Source organism: Pistacia vera, unplaced genomic scaffold (assembly GCF_008641045.1).
Source record: "Pistacia vera cultivar Batoury unplaced genomic scaffold, PisVer_v2 Contig405, whole genome shotgun sequence".
NCBI classification, from domain to species: Eukaryota; Viridiplantae; Streptophyta; class Magnoliopsida; order Sapindales; family Anacardiaceae; genus Pistacia; species Pistacia vera.
In genome coordinates, this window is record NW_022196230.1 from 1,325,880 (window position 1) to 1,346,516 (window position 20,637).

The 20,637-nt window shown below is 35.0% G+C and overlaps 2 protein-coding genes and 1 long non-coding RNA gene across 4 annotated transcripts; 2 read left to right on the plus strand and 1 right to left on the minus strand.

Annotated features, from left to right (window-relative positions):
- Window positions 1-7,770: 7,770 nt before the first annotated feature.
- LOC116142194 (probable serine/threonine-protein kinase WNK10) lies at window positions 7,771-11,527 on the plus strand. Its single transcript, XM_031427641.1, has 7 exons — window positions 7,771-8,183; window positions 8,964-9,001; window positions 9,103-9,330; window positions 9,415-9,635; window positions 9,720-9,877; window positions 9,987-10,389; window positions 10,466-11,527. The coding sequence occupies exons 1-7, from the start codon at window positions 7,929-7,931 to the stop codon at window positions 11,323-11,325; spliced, it is 2,163 nt and encodes a 720-aa protein (XP_031283501.1). The 5' UTR covers window positions 7,771-7,928; the 3' UTR covers window positions 11,326-11,527.
- A 483-nt stretch (window positions 11,528-12,010) lies between these two features.
- LOC116142197 (DNA-directed RNA polymerase III subunit RPC10-like) lies at window positions 12,011-14,129 on the minus strand. Of its 2 annotated transcripts, none has more exons than XM_031427647.1 (4): window positions 13,914-14,129; window positions 13,262-13,391; window positions 13,083-13,173; window positions 12,011-12,353 (listed from the first exon to the last, which is right to left on the minus strand). In XM_031427647.1, the coding sequence occupies exons 2-4, from the start codon at window positions 13,373-13,375 to the stop codon at window positions 12,226-12,228; spliced, it is 333 nt and encodes a 110-aa protein (XP_031283507.1). In that variant the 5' UTR covers window positions 13,376-13,391; window positions 13,914-14,129; the 3' UTR covers window positions 12,011-12,225. The 2 variants fall into 2 exon arrangements, with proteins under 2 accessions (XP_031283507.1, XP_031283506.1); XM_031427646.1 differs by lacking the exon at window positions 13,914-14,129 and adding an exon at window positions 13,514-13,642 and having other exon boundaries at window positions 12,014-12,353; window positions 13,262-13,389.
- A 224-nt stretch (window positions 14,130-14,353) lies between these two features.
- Window positions 14,354-17,659, plus strand: LOC116142201. Its single transcript, XR_004129965.1, has 4 exons — window positions 14,354-14,676; window positions 15,229-15,378; window positions 16,721-17,297; window positions 17,537-17,659. It is a non-coding gene; the product is annotated as an uncharacterized LOC116142201 (long non-coding RNA).
- Window positions 17,660-20,637: the final 2,978 nt, after the last annotated feature.

Here is a 20,637-nt window from a genome sequence, read left to right on the forward strand (position 1 = left end):
AGTGCAAGTTTGATTGGAGTTCGAACTCACCAGAGAGATTGAGAGAGAGGAATACGGACTTCAGTGAGACAGAGTGAATCCGCCTGGCCAGACATCTCAACGGTCGCGTGGCCCACAATATCCGGCGATGGTGGTCATATTTTTCATTCGACTGTGATAAAAGCTGCTATTATGGTATTTCAAAATACCAAATTTTAATTACTTTTGGACTATTATGTGTTAAAAGTAATTGAAATTTTAATTGCTTTTGGATTGTTATGTGTTAAAAGCAATTGAAATTTTAATTGTTTTTGGACTATTATGTGTTAAAAGCAATTGAATATTGCTTTTTTGGACTGTTACATATTAAAAGCAATTGAATTGTTCCAAGTTGTTGCAATTCAAATGGGCAGTTATGGTTTTAAAAGCAATTGATTGACTTCGATTACCGCAAGGGAAAATGGGCAAATTTTCAAGTATAAAAAGGGGGTGGTTTTCTCATTTGAAACACACAATTTTTCACTTGAAAAATCCTTGTTTTTCTCCGTGTTTTTTTTTTACTTTCTAGCTCTTCTTCATCACTGTTACTTTTCATTATATTGTTCTAAATCTCTATTAGAGTGTGCACTCTAGAAGGAGATTCGTCATTATATCCTGGAGGTCAATCCGCTGTTGAGCCTTTTTGCACCACGAAGATTCTTCTAGTAGGAGCGGAATTCTGATCTTAAGGACAGTGCTTTTGCACGCCTTGACCCTATTGTTCTTACTGCTATTTTCTTGCTATCCTCTTACTATTTTCCTATTGTTTCACTGCTATTCTTTTGCTATTTTGCTGCTATCTCTTTGCTATTTTTCCTACGGTTCACTTGATATTTTCTTGCTGTTTCACTGCTGTTCTTCTACTATTTCGTTACTATTCTTTCATTGGTTTGCTGCTGCTGTTTTGTTGCCAATTTTTGTATTAAAATCCAACAATCTTAAGATCAGAATTTTTCCAAGATGGACGCTGCAATTCTCACTTCCTGACATCTCCAAAATTGAGCCTTTTGCCGGAGTTCATTTCAAGAGGTGGCAAGAAAAAGTATTCAACTCCTTGGATGTGCTCGGTTTTGTAGAGTATCTCTCAACAGAAGAACCAAAACCTGAAATGAATGATTTTGACAAAAAACTTGATACATGGAAGAAAGGAAATAAGGTATGTCGCCATACTATTCTCAGTACATTATCAAATGAGCTTTATGATGTTTATTGCGCTTATAAGACTGCACATGATATATGGGCAATCCTGAAAAAGAAATATGTTGTTAAGGATGTCGGATCACAAAAATATGCTATAGAAAACTTCTTAGATTTTAAAATGATAGAAGAAAAAGAGGTATCCATGCAAGTCCATGACTATCATTTATTGATAAATGATTTGAAAAATGAAGAAATAATTCTTCCTGAAACTTTTGTGGCTTGTTTTTTAATTGATAAACTTCCATATTCATGGAGAGATTATAAGAATAGTATGAAACATAATCTGAAGCAAATGATCTTAGAAGATGTGATAGTACATATTAGGATTGAGGAGACGAATAGGCTTAGAGATAAAGTCGATAAGGCCAAGGAATTGACATCCAAGGCTAATGTTGTTGAAAACCAAGTGGCTCCTCCTCAACTTAAGAACAAGAAACCGCAGAGTTTTAAGAACAATAGTAAGAAATTGTTTAACAACAAAAACTTCAACGCTTTCAAAAAGAAGGACACTATTTTGTGTGTGGGAAAACTGGACATTTTGCCAGCCAATGCAGATACAGAAAAACTAGAGACAACAAAAATCCTCCTAAAGCCAATTTGGCTAAGGGAGATGATGTTATTGCTGCTGTGGTTGTCTCATAAGTGAACATGATTGCTAAAAAGAAAGAATGGATAATTGATTCTGGGGCCACAAAGCATATTTGTGGAGATAGAAATTCTTTCTATGAATATATACCAGTGAGGGATGGAGAAGAATGTGTTTACCTTGGTGATTCCCGCTCTACTCCTGTTATGGGAAATGGGAAAATTCTTCTCAAACTTACTTCTGGGAAAACCCACTCACTGAGTAATGTTTTACATGTTCCAAACATTCGATATAATTTTGTATCTATTTATGTATTGGGAAAGGCTGGAGTGAAAGTCTCCTTTGAGGGTGACAAAATTATAATGTCCAAGAATGGGGCTTTTATTGGGAAGGGGTATTGTTCTGGAGAGTTATTTAAACTCTGTGTACTTAATATTATTATGAATGAAAATGCATCTTCTTCTGCTTATATTATTGATTCAATAGATTTATGGCATAGTAGATTAGGTCATGTGAATTATGGTTATCTGAAAAAGATGAAAGAACCTGGTTTATTATCAAATGTCAATATTTCAAATATTGATAAATGTGATGTGTGTGTGGAATCTAAATCCACTAAAAAGACTTGTAAACCAGTTCTAGAACGAGAAAATGAGCTTCTTGGTATAATTCACAATGATCTTGGAGATTTGAAATAAACCATGACCAGAGGAGGGAAAAAGTTTTATATAACTTTTATTGATAATTACTCTAGATTTACTAGAGTATACTTATTGAAAAGTAAAGATGAAACAATTAAAATGTTCTTAACATATAAAAATGAAGTTGAAAATCAAATCAATAAGAAAATTAAAAGGTTAAGAACAGATAGAGGAGGTGAATATGAGTCAAATAACTTTGATTCTTTTTGTAGAGATCATGGTATTATACATGAGACTACACCTCCTTATTCTCCACAGTCTAATAGAGTTGTTGAGAGGAAAAACAGAACTTTAAAAGAAATGGTGAATGCTATGTTGATTAGTTTTGGAGCATCTTTTAATTTGTGGGGGGAAGCGATGCTTTCAGCTTGTTGCATACAAAACAGAATTCCTTTTTAGAAAACAGGCAAAACACCATATGAACTTTGGAAATGTCATGTTCCTAACTTGAAATATTTTAAAGTGTGGGGGTGTTTTGCTAAAGTCCTAATTCCTGAACCTAAAAGGAAAAGGTTAGGACCCAGGACTATTGATTGTATGTTTGTAGGTTATGCTCAGAATAGTGCTGCTTATAGATTCATGGTAATAAAGCACGAGGTTGGTTTGTATGATGCAAACACAATCATTGAATCTAAAAACGCAGATTTTTTTGAGAATGTTTTTCCTAAGAAAATCAATTGTGAAAAAGCTTTACCTCAAAATAAAACTCGTTGGAATTCTTCTGAAAGTTCAGAGTTAGAAATAAGGAGAAGTAAGAGAGTTAGAAAGGCCAAAAGTTTTGGTGATGATTACTATATCTTTCTTACAGAGAATGATCCTCAGACTTATGAGGAAGCAATGATTTCTCGAGATGCATCCCTTTGGAAAGAGGCAGTAAATAATGAAATTGATTCCATTATGAGTAATCATACATGGGAAGTAGTTAATTTGCCTCCAGGAACTAAACCAATAAGGTGCAAATGGATTTTTAAAAAGAAATTAAAGACCGATGGATCAATTGGTAAATACAAGGCAAGGTTGGTTGCCAAAGGTTATACACAAAAGAAAGATATAGATTATTTTGACACTTATGCTCCTGTAACAAGAATAGCATCAATTAGAGTGTTAATTGTTTTAGCTGCAATTTACAAATTACATATACATCAAATGGATGTAAAGACAGCTTTTCTTAATGGAGACCTGGATGAAGAAATTTATATGAAACAACCAGAGGGTTGTCTTATCCCAGGTAATAAGCATAAAGTGTGCAAACTAGTAAAGTCTCTTTATGGACTTAAACAAGCACCAAAACAATGGCATGAGAAGTTTGACCAAGTGTTAGTCTCAAATGGGTATACAATTAATGATTCAGATAAATGTGTATATTCTAAATCATTTGAAGACAACACTGATGTGATAATATGTCTCTATGTTGATGACATGTTAATATTTAGTGCTAATATGGATGTGATAATTAAGACTAAAAAGTTTCTTGCCTCAAATTTTGATATGAAAGATATGGGAGAGGCAAATGTTATTCTTGGGATTACAATTATTAAGATAAATGATGGTCTTAAGTTATCACAACAACACTATGTTGAAAATTTCTTAAGAAAATTTGGGTATTTAAAAAGTAAACTCGTCTCAACTCCTTATGATGGAAATACTCAACTCAAGAAAAATACACAACACAGTGTGAGTCAAAATAGATATGCCCAAATCATTGCTAGTCTTATGTACTTAATGAATAGTACAAGGTCTGATATTGCTTATGTTGTCACTAGATTGAGTAGGTATACTCATAATCCTGATAAGAGTCATTGGATAGCATTAGATAGAGTTGCTAGATATTTGAAGGGCACCATTGATTATGGGCTAATGTTTGGAAGTACACCTGTATTAGAAGGATATTCCGATGCCAATTGGATATCAGATTCAGATGAAATAAAATCCACAAGTGGTTATATCTTTACACTTGGTGGAGGTGTTGTGTCATGGAAGTCTTCCAAACAAACTTGCATAGCTCGGTCTACCATGGAGTTTGAGCTTATCGCCTTAGAAAAGACATGTTCTGAGGCCGAGTGGTTAAGGAATTTCTTTGCAGATCTTCCCATTGAAACTCACCCTCCTGTTTCAGTATCAATCCATTGTGATTGTCAGGCCGCAATAGCGAGAGCAAAGAGCAAAATTTATAATGCGAAAAGCAGACATATCCGGATAAGACATACCATTATAAAGCATCTGCTAGAATCTAGGGTAGTGAGCCTAGATTTTATGAAGTCAGAGTTAAATTTGGCCGATCCTCTGACTAAACCACTAAGTAAGAGGCTAGTAGAATACACGTCGAGGGGGATGGGACTTATGCCTAAAGCATAAGGCAAGAGTGATGGTAACCCTACCTATGTGATTGGAGATCCCAAGAAGTAGGTTCATAAGGTAATAACAAGTCACTTGTTGTCTTGATAAGTATTATCGAATTTTATATAGAAAGTCCTCCCTATGGCGAGATAATATTGATTACAGTGAATAATGTTGAATAAAATTAATCTTAATGAAATCCATAGCCAATATAAATTGTGGTGTGCAAACCTGCAATTCACACCTTATGGAGGTTCACCTATGTGAGTGTGGAATTAGGTCGATTCCTATGAGAGCTTAGGCAGACATCTCTAGAGCACTCATGAAATCCAGGCTAGCACAGGGCCATAAAGTGCTAAACCGCAGAACAATATACAATATTGAGAATTTAGTGTGAGGAACTAATCCTCTGAATTACATAAAGAAATTTTTGGTTCATAGAAACTTAGTTTCACCAAATTTCTGTAACTCACGTTTAGTTACTCAATGATTGGTTCATAGTCTGAAAGACACCAACTCATAAACATTAAATTCTATAATTAGTGGTGATTGGTTATTTTGAAATATGTGAGGGATTGTGATAAAAGCTGTTGTTATGGTATTTCAAAATACCAAATTTTAATTGCTTTTGGACTGTTATGTGTTAAAAGCAATTGAATATTGCTTTTTTGGACTGTTACGTATTAAAAGCAATTGAATTGTTCCAAGTTATTGCAATTCAAATGAGCAGTTATGCTTTTAAAAGCAATTGATTGACTTCGGTTACAGCAAGGGAAAACGGGCAGATTTTTAAGTATAAAAAGGGGGTGGTTTTCTCATTTGAAACACACAATTTTTCACTTGAAAAATCCTTGTTTTCCTCTGTGTTTTTTTTTTTTTTTTTTTTAACTTTCCAGCTCTTCTTCACCACTGTTACTTTTCATTATATTGTTCTAAATCTCTATTAGAGTGTGCACTCTAAAAGGAGATTCGTCATTGTATCCTGGAAGTCAATCTGCTGTTGAGCCTTTTTGCACCACGAAGATTCTTCCAGTAGGGGCGGAATTCTGATTTTAAGGACAGTGCTTTTGCACGCCTTGACCCTGCTGTTCTTATTGTTGTTTTCCTGCTGTCCTCTTACTGTTTTCCTGCTGTGTCACTGCTATTCTTTTGCTATTTTGCTGTTGTCTCTCTATTGTTTTTCCTGCGGTTCACTTGACATTTTCCTGTTGTTTCACTGTTGTTCTTCTGCGGTTTCATTAATGTTCTTTCACTGGTTTGCTGCTGCTGTTTCGCTGCCAATTTTTGTATTAAAATCCAACATTGACAGCAGCGGAGAAGGTTGTGGTTGGTCGGCGGTGGGAGATATTTTCCAATTTTAGGGGGAGGGAAATCAATTTCTGATTTAGTGTTCGTCTCTCGAAATTTTTTGATATATAATTTTGGAGGGAAACAAGGAACTGACGTGGCGAGTGAGTGACATGGCGGATGAGATGGCATCTGCCACATCAACTGCCATGTCAATTTGTAAGGCTGTTAGTAAGAATGGATAGCATTACTGTAATAACACAAGTCATACTCAAAAATAAATAAATAAATAAATAGGGACTCGATTGTGAAATTATAAACAAACGAATCTTGAAACTTCACCTTTAGGTATATCAAGTGATAGGGCGAGTATCGGGATAGAGTATCACAATGGTGGGATCAGTACAATAAGTGATCATAGTAATTAAAAATTAATCAAAATGTGTGTAAACCCAAACACTCTCTTGGAAAAAAGAATTGTGAAACTTTAAAAAGAGTTAAAACTCAACAACAACAAAGAATTGTGGAACTTAAAAAAAAGGGTTAAAAGTTAAAACTCAACAACAACAACAAAAGGGATTGGACTGCGAGATTTATGAAAAAAAAAAAAAACAAAAAAGGAGAAATAGGGATTGGATGGTGAAATTAAAAACAAACGGATTGAGTAATTTAAAAAAAAGGACGAATTGTGAATTTTACAAAATGAAGGACGAAATGTGAAATTTAAAAAAAAAAAAAAAAAAAAGGGATTGGATTTCAAAAACTTGAAAAATGGCGTCGCCCGACTCGAACCGGAGACCTTCAGTGTGTTAGACTGACGTGATAACCAACTACACACGACACCTTATGTTTTAAGCACGTGAAAGTTACACTATAAAATATGTGTATTAATTTTAACCGTTACCGACTTGTAAACAAGAGTATCGGCTCGATAAGAATACTAGCTAACTTTATGTTTACACATATGACATAACGGAATAACTCTTAATTAATTATAATAAATTTACTTAAGGTCAATAAGATGACTTATGGTAATATACAGTGAATAAGAATGAAGTTTTTTTAATGTAATGAAACTGGTAAATCGCATATGCAGATGAAACGCACTTTCGTTTATCACTCTTAAAGTTTGCTTAAAATAGTATTACCTGTAACATTAGCAATGAACTTTCTGAAAACGATTACCAAAATCATCCGTTACGAGCCAATCCATTTAGCTCAACCGCAAAATAAAGATGGATACCACATAACAGGAAATTAAAAATACAATAAATTTTAAAATCATTGGCGCCAACAACACAACAAATACGAGGTCGTTATAACTGGCGGCCTAAGAAAGCGTAGCCGTTTAATTCGTTCCATCAAAATTAAGCAATAAGGCACGTTGTTTATTTTACAGTACATGTAGACCGTACAAGTGTTGGTTCATTCCTGTTTTTTCGCGCTCTCAATCTCTCATAACGGGATGCCACAATCGTCTTTACTTCCTTTCCTTTCATCTCTTCATTGAAAAACACTTCTGCTTTCTTTTTTTTTTTCACTTTCTCACAACAAATAATTGCTCTCAGTTTGTTTTCTTTTTCTTTTTCTTTTCTTTTTTCTTCGTTTTCCTTTTTTTTTTCCTTTTTTTTTTTTTTTTTTTTTAATTTTGGTTTGGTTTAGGTTGAGGAGCATAATGCTATTGGAGCATTGGGCGGGGCTGGGTATAGAGTGAGAATGAAGGAGCTGAGTGGTGTGAGGAGAATTGGGGTTATGAAAAGATCAGGTTCATTGCCTCTGAGAAACGACATTGTAGTCGGATGCCGAATCCAATTGAGATCGGCATTCGATTCCTTTTTCATTACCTCAGAACACCAAAGTCTTCGTTTCGTTCTTATCGGCGTCGTTCTTTGATAGGTGAAATCCAAAATTTAAAAAAGAAATATATTAAACAGATTATTTTCCTTGTCTTTTTGGTGGCAGTTTGGTTCTTATCAGGAATGTTCGAGAGAGTAGATTCCTCTGGAGGCGACTCTGATTTTGTTGAAAAAGATCCCACTGGTCGTTACGCTAGGGTATGCAACTATTGCGTTGTTTTTTTTTTTTTTTTTTTTTTTTTTCAAATACGAAAAAAGAATGATTCAACTGTTCAAGCAGAGTCCCAGCAGAAATTTCTGTTAGGGAGGCGATTGAAGGATAGTAAGCTGAAAAACGAAAATAATAAAGTGGAAATTTTAGTTATTAATTTGTATTACTTTCATTTAATCCATTGCTGATTTTGATGTATGTAGAATGTGAGATTTAGACGCCCTAAACATAAATATCAGTATAATACTGAAAAGCCGAAACCAAAATTTTTGAATATCAATATCTGTAGGAGTGTGTGCCAGCACCTCTGCTATATCATTTACAGTATCAAAATATTGCAAAAGTTCAACCTATTTTAGAACTGATGTTATCAGGATCTCTTGATGTTGTATAAATTAATTAATATGATTTTTTAGTCAGTGATTTAACAAATTGTATTCGGAAGATTTAACTTATATAAAACAGACGCTGTTGTAACTTTTTAATCACACATCAAACACAAGCATTTCCATAATGCAAGGGTCTTGGGGCAAGTCTTCATTCTGGCCCTTACGTAGCTCCGTTTTCCGGTTCAAATAGCAAATAAAGGCGACTTCATGTTAAGGTTATGCCATTGAACTTGAAAAGGGAACTATGTGTCTTGTTTGGCCTTGAATCTTTTTTTTTTTTTGTTTTTTGTTTTTTGTTTTTTTTTTTTGTTTTTTGGTTAGAGATGGGAACTCCTTATTGATTTTTTCTTTTCTTTTCCTTTGTTCTTTTTCTAACAGTATGATGAGGTCTTGGGCAAGGGTGCTTTTAAGACTGTGTACGCTTTCCAACCTTATCTTCCACTCTCTCTCTCTCGGTCTCTATTTTGATCTGCGCATTAAGGATAGTTCTTCTTTTACTTGGTTGTATCATTTGCAGTTACAAGGCATTTGATGAAGTTGATGGTATAGAAGTTGCCTGGAGCCGCATGAAGATCGATGATGTTCTGCAGTCTCCAGAAGATTTGGAGAAGTTGTATTCGGAGGTTCATTTGCTTAAATCGTTAAAGCAAGAAAACATCATTAAGTTCTACAAGTCATGGGTGGATGACAAAAAGAGAACTGTTAACATGATCACTGAGCTCTTCACATCTGGGAATCTGAGGCAGTATGTTTTCTTGGTTGTTTCCCAATCTTTTCTTCTTATTATGTTCTGAGCTTTTGAAGTGATTGCTTACATTTTGGTTGTTAGATATCGTAAAAAGCATAAGAATGTTGATATGAAGGTCATAAAGAACTGGGCCAGGCAGATTCTCAGTGGTTTAGTCTATCTACACAGTCACAATCCACCTATTATTCACAGAGACTTAAAATGTGACAATATTTTTGTTAACGGCAATCATGGAGAGCTTAAAATTGGAGACCTTGGGTTGGCAACCATCATGCAGCAACCTACCGCCAAAAGTGTTATTGGTAAAATATTTATTCTTCAAATGCTATGTTTTAGATTAAATTGAATTAATGAGAAATGAATTTTTTTTTCCCTTCTTTATCTAGGAACTCCTGAATTCATGGCTCCAGAGCTTTACGAAGAAGAATATAATGAACTCGTTGACATATATTCTTTTGGGATGTGTGTAATAGAAATGGTTACAATTGAGTATCCATATAGCGAATGCAAAAATCCAGCTCAAATTTATAAAAAGGTTACCTCTGTAAGTTAACCAATCATCACTCAACAATGTATGGGTTCTTTTTTGTTGAAATTCTTTTCTGTGATAGCTTAATTTAAATTTTAATCAATTCTTTTGCATTTTGTTTCAGGGCATTAAACCTGCTTCCCTTGCTAAGGTGACTGATCCCCAAGTTAGGGAGTTTATTGAGAAATGTCTCGTTCCAGCCTCTGAGAGATTGTCAGCAAAAGATCTTCTGAAAGACCCCTTCCTTAAAGTTGAGAATCCAAAGGAACCCACCCGTGACCCTTTGCAGTTACCTAACCAAGACCTGAAATTGATTAATTTACCCAAGTCTGGTCCTTTATCCATGGATTTAGACCCCGAGTATAAGCAGCTCTCTTTAAGCACATTTACTGATAGCAACCATGGAAGTCCACATTCTCCAGTTTTGGAATATCAAAGGACCCATAGGAACAATGAGTTTAGGTTGAGTGGGACGAAAAATGATGACACCTCAATTTCATTGACCTTACGTATTGCCGACTTGTTTGGTATGTGATTTTGCCTATTGAAATGTTTGTTACTTATTCTTGTTTCATAACTTATGAAATGTTTTGTTTAAGTTAGGTCGAGTGAGGAATATACATTTCCTCTTCTATCTTGATAGTGATACTGCACTCTCAGTGGCGGGTGAGATGGTTGAACATCTAGAGTTGGCAGATCATGATGTGGCCTTCATAGCTGAATTTATTGACTATTTGATAATGAAACTTTTGCCTAGTTGGAAGCCTTCATCAGGTTACTCGGTTGGAGCAGCAATAAGTCTCAATGGTGGGTCCCCAGTCCAAGGAAATGGCAAAACTTCAATGACAACGCTCCGGGATACAACGCAAACTGGTGCTCCTTTTGAGTTTGCGGTGGAGCAAGATGTTTCTGGACATGGCACAAATCCTCGAGATCTTATTCCAGCCCAAGGAGAACGCATGTTTGATGGTGACTATCATTCTTCTCCCAGTTTGATTAATTTTGAAGATCAAGAATCACAAGCATCAATTAGTTCAGATATCCTTGTTGAAGGTGCTTCTGCCAAAAATGATAGATCAGCATCCGAACCTGCTGATTATTATGTTGGTGGAAGCTGTAAAGACTTAAACGGTTACGCCTTCGAATTAGACCTTGGAGATTTCTATTATGATCATTGTAAATTGCAAAGATACAATAGCGATGCTGGAGAAGGTACCTTCCTGAATGAATTTATGAAAAATTCAGAACTATCATTCCCTAACTTAAGTGGAGTATTGAGCATTACAAGCAGTTGTTCATCTCTGTGTTTGGCTGACAAAGATTACGATGAGCTAAAGATGGAAATGAATGCAGTTGTGGCTCAATATCAGCACTGGTTTGAAGAACTTTTTAAGATGAGGGAAGAAGCATTGGAGGCTGCCAAAAAGAGATGGATGGCAAAGAAGAAACTGACTGTAAATTAATTAAAAGCATTTGACAGAACGTATATCATTTCATTGATGTTCATATTGTCCATATTTTTTTTTTAACTTCCACCAGCTGTGATAATAACCACGATCTCCTATATGGGATTTCATGTCATTTGCTGCATTTTGTGGACGGCAAGCTTAGTTTTCAATTGAACTTGCATGTAGATAACTTAAATTTCTGGAAATTAAACAAACTAATGCCTAGGATTTTTTTATTTTATTTTTATTATTATTTCTCATTCTTGGTCTAGACCAGTGATAAGTTTGCTTTTCACATAATAAAATTTCATAAATTATTTGATATAAAATTCTTCTAAACAAGATCCAGATGTGCCTCTCTGTTTGCTTGATGAAGTCCTATACTGGCTTTCAACGCATTATATTGAAAACGATCAGCAGCCTTTATGTGAGTATGGACGAGCAGCTTTCATAAGCATATGCCTCACGGCTCAACCTTGCATCCCCAGCTCATTCATATGGGAGGTGATCGGTGATAGAGCGGTGAGATTCTGTATCTCTGGGTCTTCTTGTTGAGGAAAAAATGTTATGCATCTATTTTTCAATCCTGGAAAGAATGGACCGAAGATTGTCTTGGGTTGAACCCGTATTTGTAAAATCTTTTAAAACAAAATCAAATGAAGTCTTACTATAACTAATCAATCAGATCCAGGCCATATTACTACAAATTGAAGCATAAACTAAATTTGATTGCTATAAACTTTACTGGGGTTTGGCTATATGTCCAAACCCCAATAAATTAGAACCCTTTAATTGGTAGCAAAAATTCATTGGAATCGATACTTAGATACTCCAATGAACCATTTTTTATTAAGAAAATAAAAGAAAGGGTACAAATAAGAAACATTCAGTCTTCTTTACTTGTTTCCACATTTCTCATTCATTCCACCTGTGTTTACAATTTTTATTTGCACACATGTAAAATATTGTCATCGGCTCATCAGCTGATCGCGTCTGGAGTTCATGGTAAACAGCCTTCCCAAATTTGCAATTAGGGCATGTTACTGCCAAAAAAAAAAAAAAAAGGAAAAAGGGAGCAAAATGAATCAAATGATCCACAAACAACAACAAAATTGAGAAGACCAAGTTTTGGAATTAAATCTACAATCTTCTAATGAAATAAAACAATAGTAACCACCACTTAAAACACGAACTCTGAACTCCAGAACAAATGTCATTTACCCAGTTCACTGGTTATCACATAAAAATCTAAGCACTATAATCCCAACTGTTAATTTTTTTGGGTTAATGGCTATTCAAATATTATATGGCCTAAGATAACATAACTCAAGGTCAATAGAATTCCATTTCTCTAATGATCATTGGATCAATCTATTTCTATATAGAGCCAAAAATTGGTGTCGCGTACATATATATATGAATGAGCCTTTTCTTTTCCCTCTTTTTCTGGGGTAATGAGTATATGAACTTCACAATTCACATGAAGCCTTTCTCTTTAATTTCTCACAGCAAGTGCAAAAGAAATGACTGGTAATTTTGGAATTCCTACTGGCCACCAACCCATATGCACTACCAATAATAAAATTGGACACCGAAATTCAAACAAAAATATCAATGATCATGAATGAATCAAAATTGTAAAATATATAAGAACCGAGTATCAATAAAAAAACACAGAAACTTTAACATAGAAAGATGGTAACTACAAAAGGCAAACAGGTTAAACCCAGAAAATAGTAAATAAAAATCGAAATGGAGAACCGAAAACTCACCTTCAGTTTGGGGGCCATCCATCATGGCATCTTGTGTGAAAATTGGTTGAATTTCTTTCTTAACCAAACGTTGTTTTCTCTTGATTTTAACCTTGATAATATAAAGGCCATACAAACTAGATCAACAAGAAGAAAAAGAAAGTGCAGCAGCAATTAGATATTACAAAAAGAGGACATACCCTACTCTCCATGTTACAGACGTACGGACAAGAAGGACAAGCGAATCTTGAAGGACGATCCAAGTGTGGCAACTCGTATTGCAACATCGAACCACAGGTAGGACAAAATTCCATCTCTTTATATCAATCTGCATTGTAATTTCTTAATATTAACACCTCCTATTATCAAAACCCAAGAAGTATCTTAATTAAAATCAATAAATACATAAGCTAAAAATCCAAGAACGATCTATATAAAGATCGTATACATACGTTATGAACCGTTTATGCGAAATGCTTTTTTCTGGGTTTAATTGACGGATTTGGTTGGGTTTTACTAAACCCTAATTTCGGCAACTTTCGTTCCAGGGAATACAAATTGAAGGAAAAACGAGTGGGTGTTTAAGAATTTGGTAACTAATCTAAAGCCCCTAACTTTTGAGGAATCTCCTTATGCGTACAAGTTTTGTGAATATTTATTTGCACCAAGTATTTTTATCATTAATTGTGCACCCCTTGTAATTATTTGATTTAGGGAAATAACAAGTGTAGGTAACGGCTTAAAACTTTTAAATTCACTAGTTAAAACCTTTTATCTGCCCACAATTTGACAGGTGTGTCTAAAATTTGAGAAAACGACAGGCCTACCCATTACTTAAAAGTTAAAACCTATATTCACTGTGGTGCTTCATATTCTCTGACCTTATAGGTTCCATCTCTTCATTCTATCTCCAGGTCCAACTGAAGCCTACTTAACTTTGAGAAGAAATTCACATAGAGCCACTTTTTTCTGACTCATATGACACCTTACCACTCACCAATGGCTCACCATAAGACCTGACCATGAAAGAGCACTTTAGGTCTAGTGCAAATTATCATTGCTCCCCAGGCTCTTATAATCTCCGTACCAAAACGTTTCAAAATAGTAACATTTACATCCTTACTGTTAAGCTCCGTTATTAATACCTGATAAGATCGTAGCGAAATACAAAGATACCCTTTTAATTCTTACTTCCCATCGGCAACGCTAAGGGAAAACAGTAGAAAAAATATAAAACTACAAAAAAAATTAATCTCCGGCAGAAAAGCACTCTTCCCTTTATCCCCATTCATCTCCATCCATGGCAGCAGCCCCAGCAATAATACCACCATTCAGACCATGTAAACACACAACAGTAAACCTCCTCAACCCACAACGCCACCGGGAAAACAAATTTCAAGATCCAATAAGAATATCAAAAAAACTACGCAGGATCAAAATCAAGAATGAGTAACTCTTGGCTGTACAAGGGAACGGCGCCGGTTGGGCTACGCGACGCCGCGCCGCTGTAGCGTTGCTGGGGCGCTCACAGGCTGCAATGGGCCTCGCTACCGCCACGGATGGACAGTACCTGGCCTCGCTGCGTTGCCGTGCCTTGTGCCATCTTCCGAATCAGGTACGCCCCCTATGTTTAGTAGCCGGCATGGCGACAAGTTTAGACGGGGGATGAACTATGAAATCTTTCTAGGTTTTGTTTAGGTTTTGTGTATCATTGTGCCATTATGAAATCTCAGAGGTACCCTTTCTTCGTTAACTATTATGTAACGTCAGTTAGCAATAAGGAGGAAAAATCACTTTTAGAAAATGTTTTGGACTAAGTGATACTTTTACAAACCCTGCAAGTGCCAACGTGTCATAACACATTGATCAAAGACATGTTGGGAGTTAGGTACTGATTTTTCTTCGATGTGTTTGAGTCCAATCAGCTAACTTCTTTTCAATCTAATAAATTAAATTATACATCAAAATTTCCATTTATTAGTACTCTTGGGAACTGTAAAATCATAAGATTTATTTATATTTATTGTTAACCTGTAAATCTGTTGGGGTTATTGTTATCTTTATAAAAGAGACTTGTTTGGGAAAAGGTTTCACCATTCTTTACGTTAGCGTAATTTTTTCAGTAAAAGTCTATCATTTTGTTAACATATTTTTGCGATTTGCTTAGATTTGTTGATGATATCACCTCACGGTTCCAAAAACGAAGAAAATTATCACAACTCTTCCATAATTTGGCCATTTCTTCTCACTATAAATGAAGTAATATTGCAGTGGAGGATCAGGAAGTGCTTCTTTGATGCTTTTCTCAATGCCGCAGGTATGGACTTCGATTTTTATTGTAGGCTATTTTCTCTTTTAAAATTCAACTTTTTTTTTTTCTAAAATAGCGAGTTACGTGAATGAATTTTAGCCTTGGAAGTTTGATGATGTTTAGAATCAGGATTCTGGAATGTTCACAATATTCTCTACCAGATTGTGGTTGTTTGTGCTGAAGCAAAGTGCCAAGTATTTAATAAAAGTAACCCGTCAAGTTCTTGGATTAGTCATTAGCGACTAAATTAAAGTCACTTATGATTGAATATTCAAAATCTTTTGCAAGCGGCATCAGTTAGTTTTGATTTCATGTTTTAATCATTTTCAATCAAGACGTGGAGCCTTATTTATTAATTTTTCATCTTTACACCAACCCCACCTCTTAAATTAGTGGATAATGATCCCAAAACCTTCTTTATCATATTTAAGATATGCCCTACCACTAAGCGAGCGAAAACGCACTACATGGACCCTTTATGTTAATTATTTATACAAATATTATCAAAGATCATGAGGATCAAAATTCGTTATTTAAGTATTGCAGCAGTACCATGGAAACTGGGAGCACTATGCCACTATCCCAGTTCAGTCAAGTTTTGTGATGCTTCAATACATGTTTCTCAATTGATTATGTTATCTCTTTATCTACTTTTCAACTTGCCATTATGCTTCGTGGCTGTTTATCTACTGCAAATTTCTCGTCAAAAATTTTAATGATTGACTTTCTGCTAAGAAATTAGATGGAAGTAGAAGAGAAACTTCGTTAGGTTAGAATTGGAAGTTTTCTTCACGCAAACAAATAAAAGATGATTTCTAATTTGGTCAGCATTTGGCAATCAAATGTCTTTGCAGTTGAGTTGTCTATATCAAGGTGGCTAATTGTGGCTTAAACTTATGAACCCTGAATCAAATTGCAGTGTGTTCATCTTTTTTGCTTCCTAAGAGAAGAAGATAGAACAGACTAAGAGAATGATTAAATGAGAAAATTACAATTTTTACATTGATTCTTGTCTTGCTTTCTAGTCATAAATATAAAAAGAACATAATTCATGGCTACTCTCCTCGATAAAATTAGAACACGAAATATTTTTCTCTTCTACTTCTTTCTCATTCCACAGAGGTTTGAAAAAGAAAAACGCCTCATCTTAGTTTTCCCCGTCAAATCTAACCTATAAACTCTATCACAATTCACAAAAGGTCAAATAATAATAATAATAAATGATAACCACCCTTTGTCTCTGATACATATACAAGCAAGCACAGAAGACAAAATAACATGACAAATCTCTAGCTATAAATGATGATAATTCATTGGTTTTTGTTTTCTTATTTCCTTTTAAGTACAGGTGTGAGTTTCTTGGTGGACAAAACTAAGAGGACTTAGTTCTCCAACCACAAACAAGGGCCGATTGTAATAATTCCTCATCAATAGTTTTTGTATAACATTTTATAATCTTGGATGTTGCTTTTTAAATTTTCTTTGTAATATCAGAATTGTTGCCAATCCTGTCTTCATCAACCCCTTTTGTTTATTCCATTTCTAAATCTGTTTGGAATCTTCACTCAATCACCATCTAAATTTTTTATCTTTTGATATAATATTTCTCAATCATTAATCAGACCCACAATGTTTATTGTTGTCATATTTTCAAGGAAACTTTGTTTTAAAGGTGATCTACAGTAATAATTCTTCCAGATTCATTGGAGGAGAACTTTGTTTGCTAGTTGATTACACTCAGAAAGCAATTGAAATCCGACTCTTTTTCTTTTGTTTGATTTTTATGCAGCAATAAAGTGATCAGCTTCAGCAATCCGGCATTGAGCATATTCCTTAATGGCAGATTTGTTGGGAATAGGATGTACACTGCTACAAGTGTCGGATCTTGTATCACTCATGATGACATTGTTTCTAAAGGATTTCAGGTATCTCAACTCACTGATCAGAATTTTCTGCAAATCTGTAGTATGGGCCTATGGGGTTTAACCATATCATCACACTTAGAATCAACACCTGATCTGATATCAATAAATAGGTCCATTTACTAAACTGATCAGTTTAGACATTTAATCTGATTGAAGGTTATGTTAATTGTTGAGGTTTTTTTTTTTATATAATCTTTAAAGCTCTGTTATCTTTGACTTTGAATCTTGTTGTTGGGCAGGCAACCAGTGGTAGAGCTTTTCTATTTAGCCACGCAATAAACATCGTTGAAGGGCGAAAGAGAACCGGCATCTAATAACTGTCTCCATACAGTTGCTGATGTATTCTGCTCTGATTGTGGAGAGACTTTGGGTTGGAAGTATGAACGCGCCTATGATGAATCACAAAGTACAGAGAGGCAAAGTTGTGCTTGAGAATTTCAAGATTGTCAAAGAAAATTGGTAGCCATTATCAGTGATCTTGAGTCTGTTCATGTTGGACCTGTACAGAAGAATTAATTCTTTTCAGTGATGGTTTTCATCACATATGGAAGTAAGGCATAAGTGCCATATGTTTGTGTGATAATATGAAATGATGCTGGTGTTTATAAATTCATTCGGATTGCACACGGAATGAATATTAGCTGACAGTTACTTTTTGCTTTCATGCTGAAAATGGATGGAGGAAAAGAATTCGTTCAAAGTCAGTTCTTATTAACATGATCTTTCAGTCCATTTTCTAGTATCGAGCTGGATTACATTATATATTACTTTCATTTAGTGTTTTCCAAGAAAAAATATCAAACATATGCAGTTTTCCACAAGTTTAATTCACAATAAACAAAGCTAATTTATTTTCCGTGGTTCTGGTTCTGTCTGATGGAAAGAGATATTAGGGGAAATAATGTCAAGCTAAAGAGGAATCGTATAATTAAAGAAAGAAAAAACCAATTTAGTAGGCATATCCTTCTGTAAATTATTCTTTCTAAAATTAAACTATTTTATTTTACTCCTTAATTACATCATGTAGATGAATCTACTAAAAGGTTGAAAGGGTAGTGTAACGAATCCCATACAAAAACGTATTGGAGAGATCCTAGGCTTTAAATGGGGAGTCTCTGTACTATATATCTTTGGGTGTGAAACTCTCAACCCGTAACAAGTGGCATCAGAGTAGACCAATCTTCTTTTGATGTCCGTCAACGCCACTGTGATTGTGGGTCCAACAGAGTGAAATAGTTGGGTAGCAAAGGGTCTGACGAGACGTCACAGGATTGGGTGGAAAAAATTATGAATTCACATCGTATTAGGGAGATTCTGAACTTATAAATAGGGAGTTTTCTCACCTAATAGATTGGCGTAAAACTCCAGCCCGTAACACTAGCCAACCATAGCTTACCTCTGAAATCAGAAACTGATTCATTCAAATTATTTGAATTTCACACACAGCTACTGCATCGCATGTGAAATTGTGAACTGACGGGGGTGGAAGTTATTAAATCCTCCCTGCCACACCAACTTGAAGGAAACTTCCTGGTGATTTACAACTTCTTGCTTTTTTCTTTTCTAGGAAATTAATTTCCTCTTTCAATTCCAAGGCCCATCCCGTCCACTGACCGTACATCACAATACACATAGTATATGATATAAAGGTCTACACGGTGATCACTTTATTCAATAAGAAATTTTATTTGACGAATCATCAATCCAAATAATTTAAATTACATGGAAATTGGTAGGGCGGTGTTCTCAAATTCATGAATTGACGATCATTAGTCAAAAGAAAGTGTTTTTTTTTTTTTTGTTAAATTCTCGATAAGCATCTATTAGATGCATGCAGAACACATGAAGTTATAATGCACCATGTGATAGAAAAGGGAACGCCAAGGCCATGTCCAAAGTCTGGCTTTATTGTTTGTCTTTTTATTATATTAAAAATAAGGCGGCAAATAATAATTGACATAAATGAAGAATCCAAAATCAAATTGAACAGAAAGGAACCTCATAAGCAGAACATCGGACAATTTAAGCAATTCCTTAACTCCTCCATCAACATTACCTATCCCTATCCTATTCTCTCCTCCCTGCACTTTCCTCGAAACCCTTCAATGGAAATAAAATTCATTTCAATTTTCAAGAATGTTTATTAAGTGTGGCACCACCACAAACACATAATTTAGTGTATCATGAGCCATACATGTGTCTTGTTCTTATGGATCGAACCGTCCATTTCAAATGATCCTAGACGTGTAAAGTTGTAATTTTATCAAATTCAATAAATTAATAATTTATGATTTAATGCAAATATTTTAGGATTAAATATTCGGATTATATTTGCATTAAGCAAGTACTAAAATGGACGGTTAGATGAATGACACATACAAGTCAAGCTCAACTCACATCAAATATGGCGCATAGAAACTTTCTATGCTTATAAAGGCTGCTCGAACTCCAATGTGTACTTTCCATTTTACCTCCGTTTGTCATATCATAACATTTTCTTTTGTTTTTATTTCTTTATTGTAGGCAACCATTCTGATTTTTGATACAGTAGAAAGCAGGACTGTTTGACACCAAAAAAAAAAAAAAAAAGTTATGGACAAGAAGGAAACATCGACGAAAGCAACATCCATGACAAGCGAGTATGAAGATTTATTACCAGTGATGGCTGAGAAGCTTGACGTAGAGACGTTTGTGTCAGAATTATGTGGGGGATTTCGACTTCTGTCGGACCTGAATAGGGGCTAACGCCGGAGAGTCTAAGGAAAAATTCAGCATATCTGGGGATGGGGGTGACAAAAGAGGAGCAGAGGCCATGGTAAAAGAAGGAGATCTTGATGGAGATGGAGCACTCAACGAGACTGAGTTCTGCATCTTAATGGTTGACTTAGCCCTGGAATGATGGAGGATCTGAGGCCTGGCTAGACAAGGCACTTCAACAAGATTAACCAACCTTCATCTTGATTCTTTTTCTCTTTAAGTGTTATTATTTGGTGAGTGATTGAATATTTCTGTTGGTTTCATCATCAATTGGTTGTAATTGTAAGAAGAGTTGTTCGTAATGAATAATCAAATTCATAAAATGCATTGCCTGTCTTGTGAATATTGCACCTATTACCAAATCCAATCTTAGCTTTAGCTACACACAACCAACAACAGTCGCTGCTTTCAGATTCAGTTCAATTTTCTATTTTTGAAAAGGTAAGGGTGAAATTCTAACAAAGTTGCTATAGGGAGTAAATAATATCACCAGGAACATGTTTGTAGATTTTTCTAAGGTTAACAGCTTCCTTTCAACTTCTTAGATATTAAAACTGCATCTAGAAAAGAATACTTAAAAGGG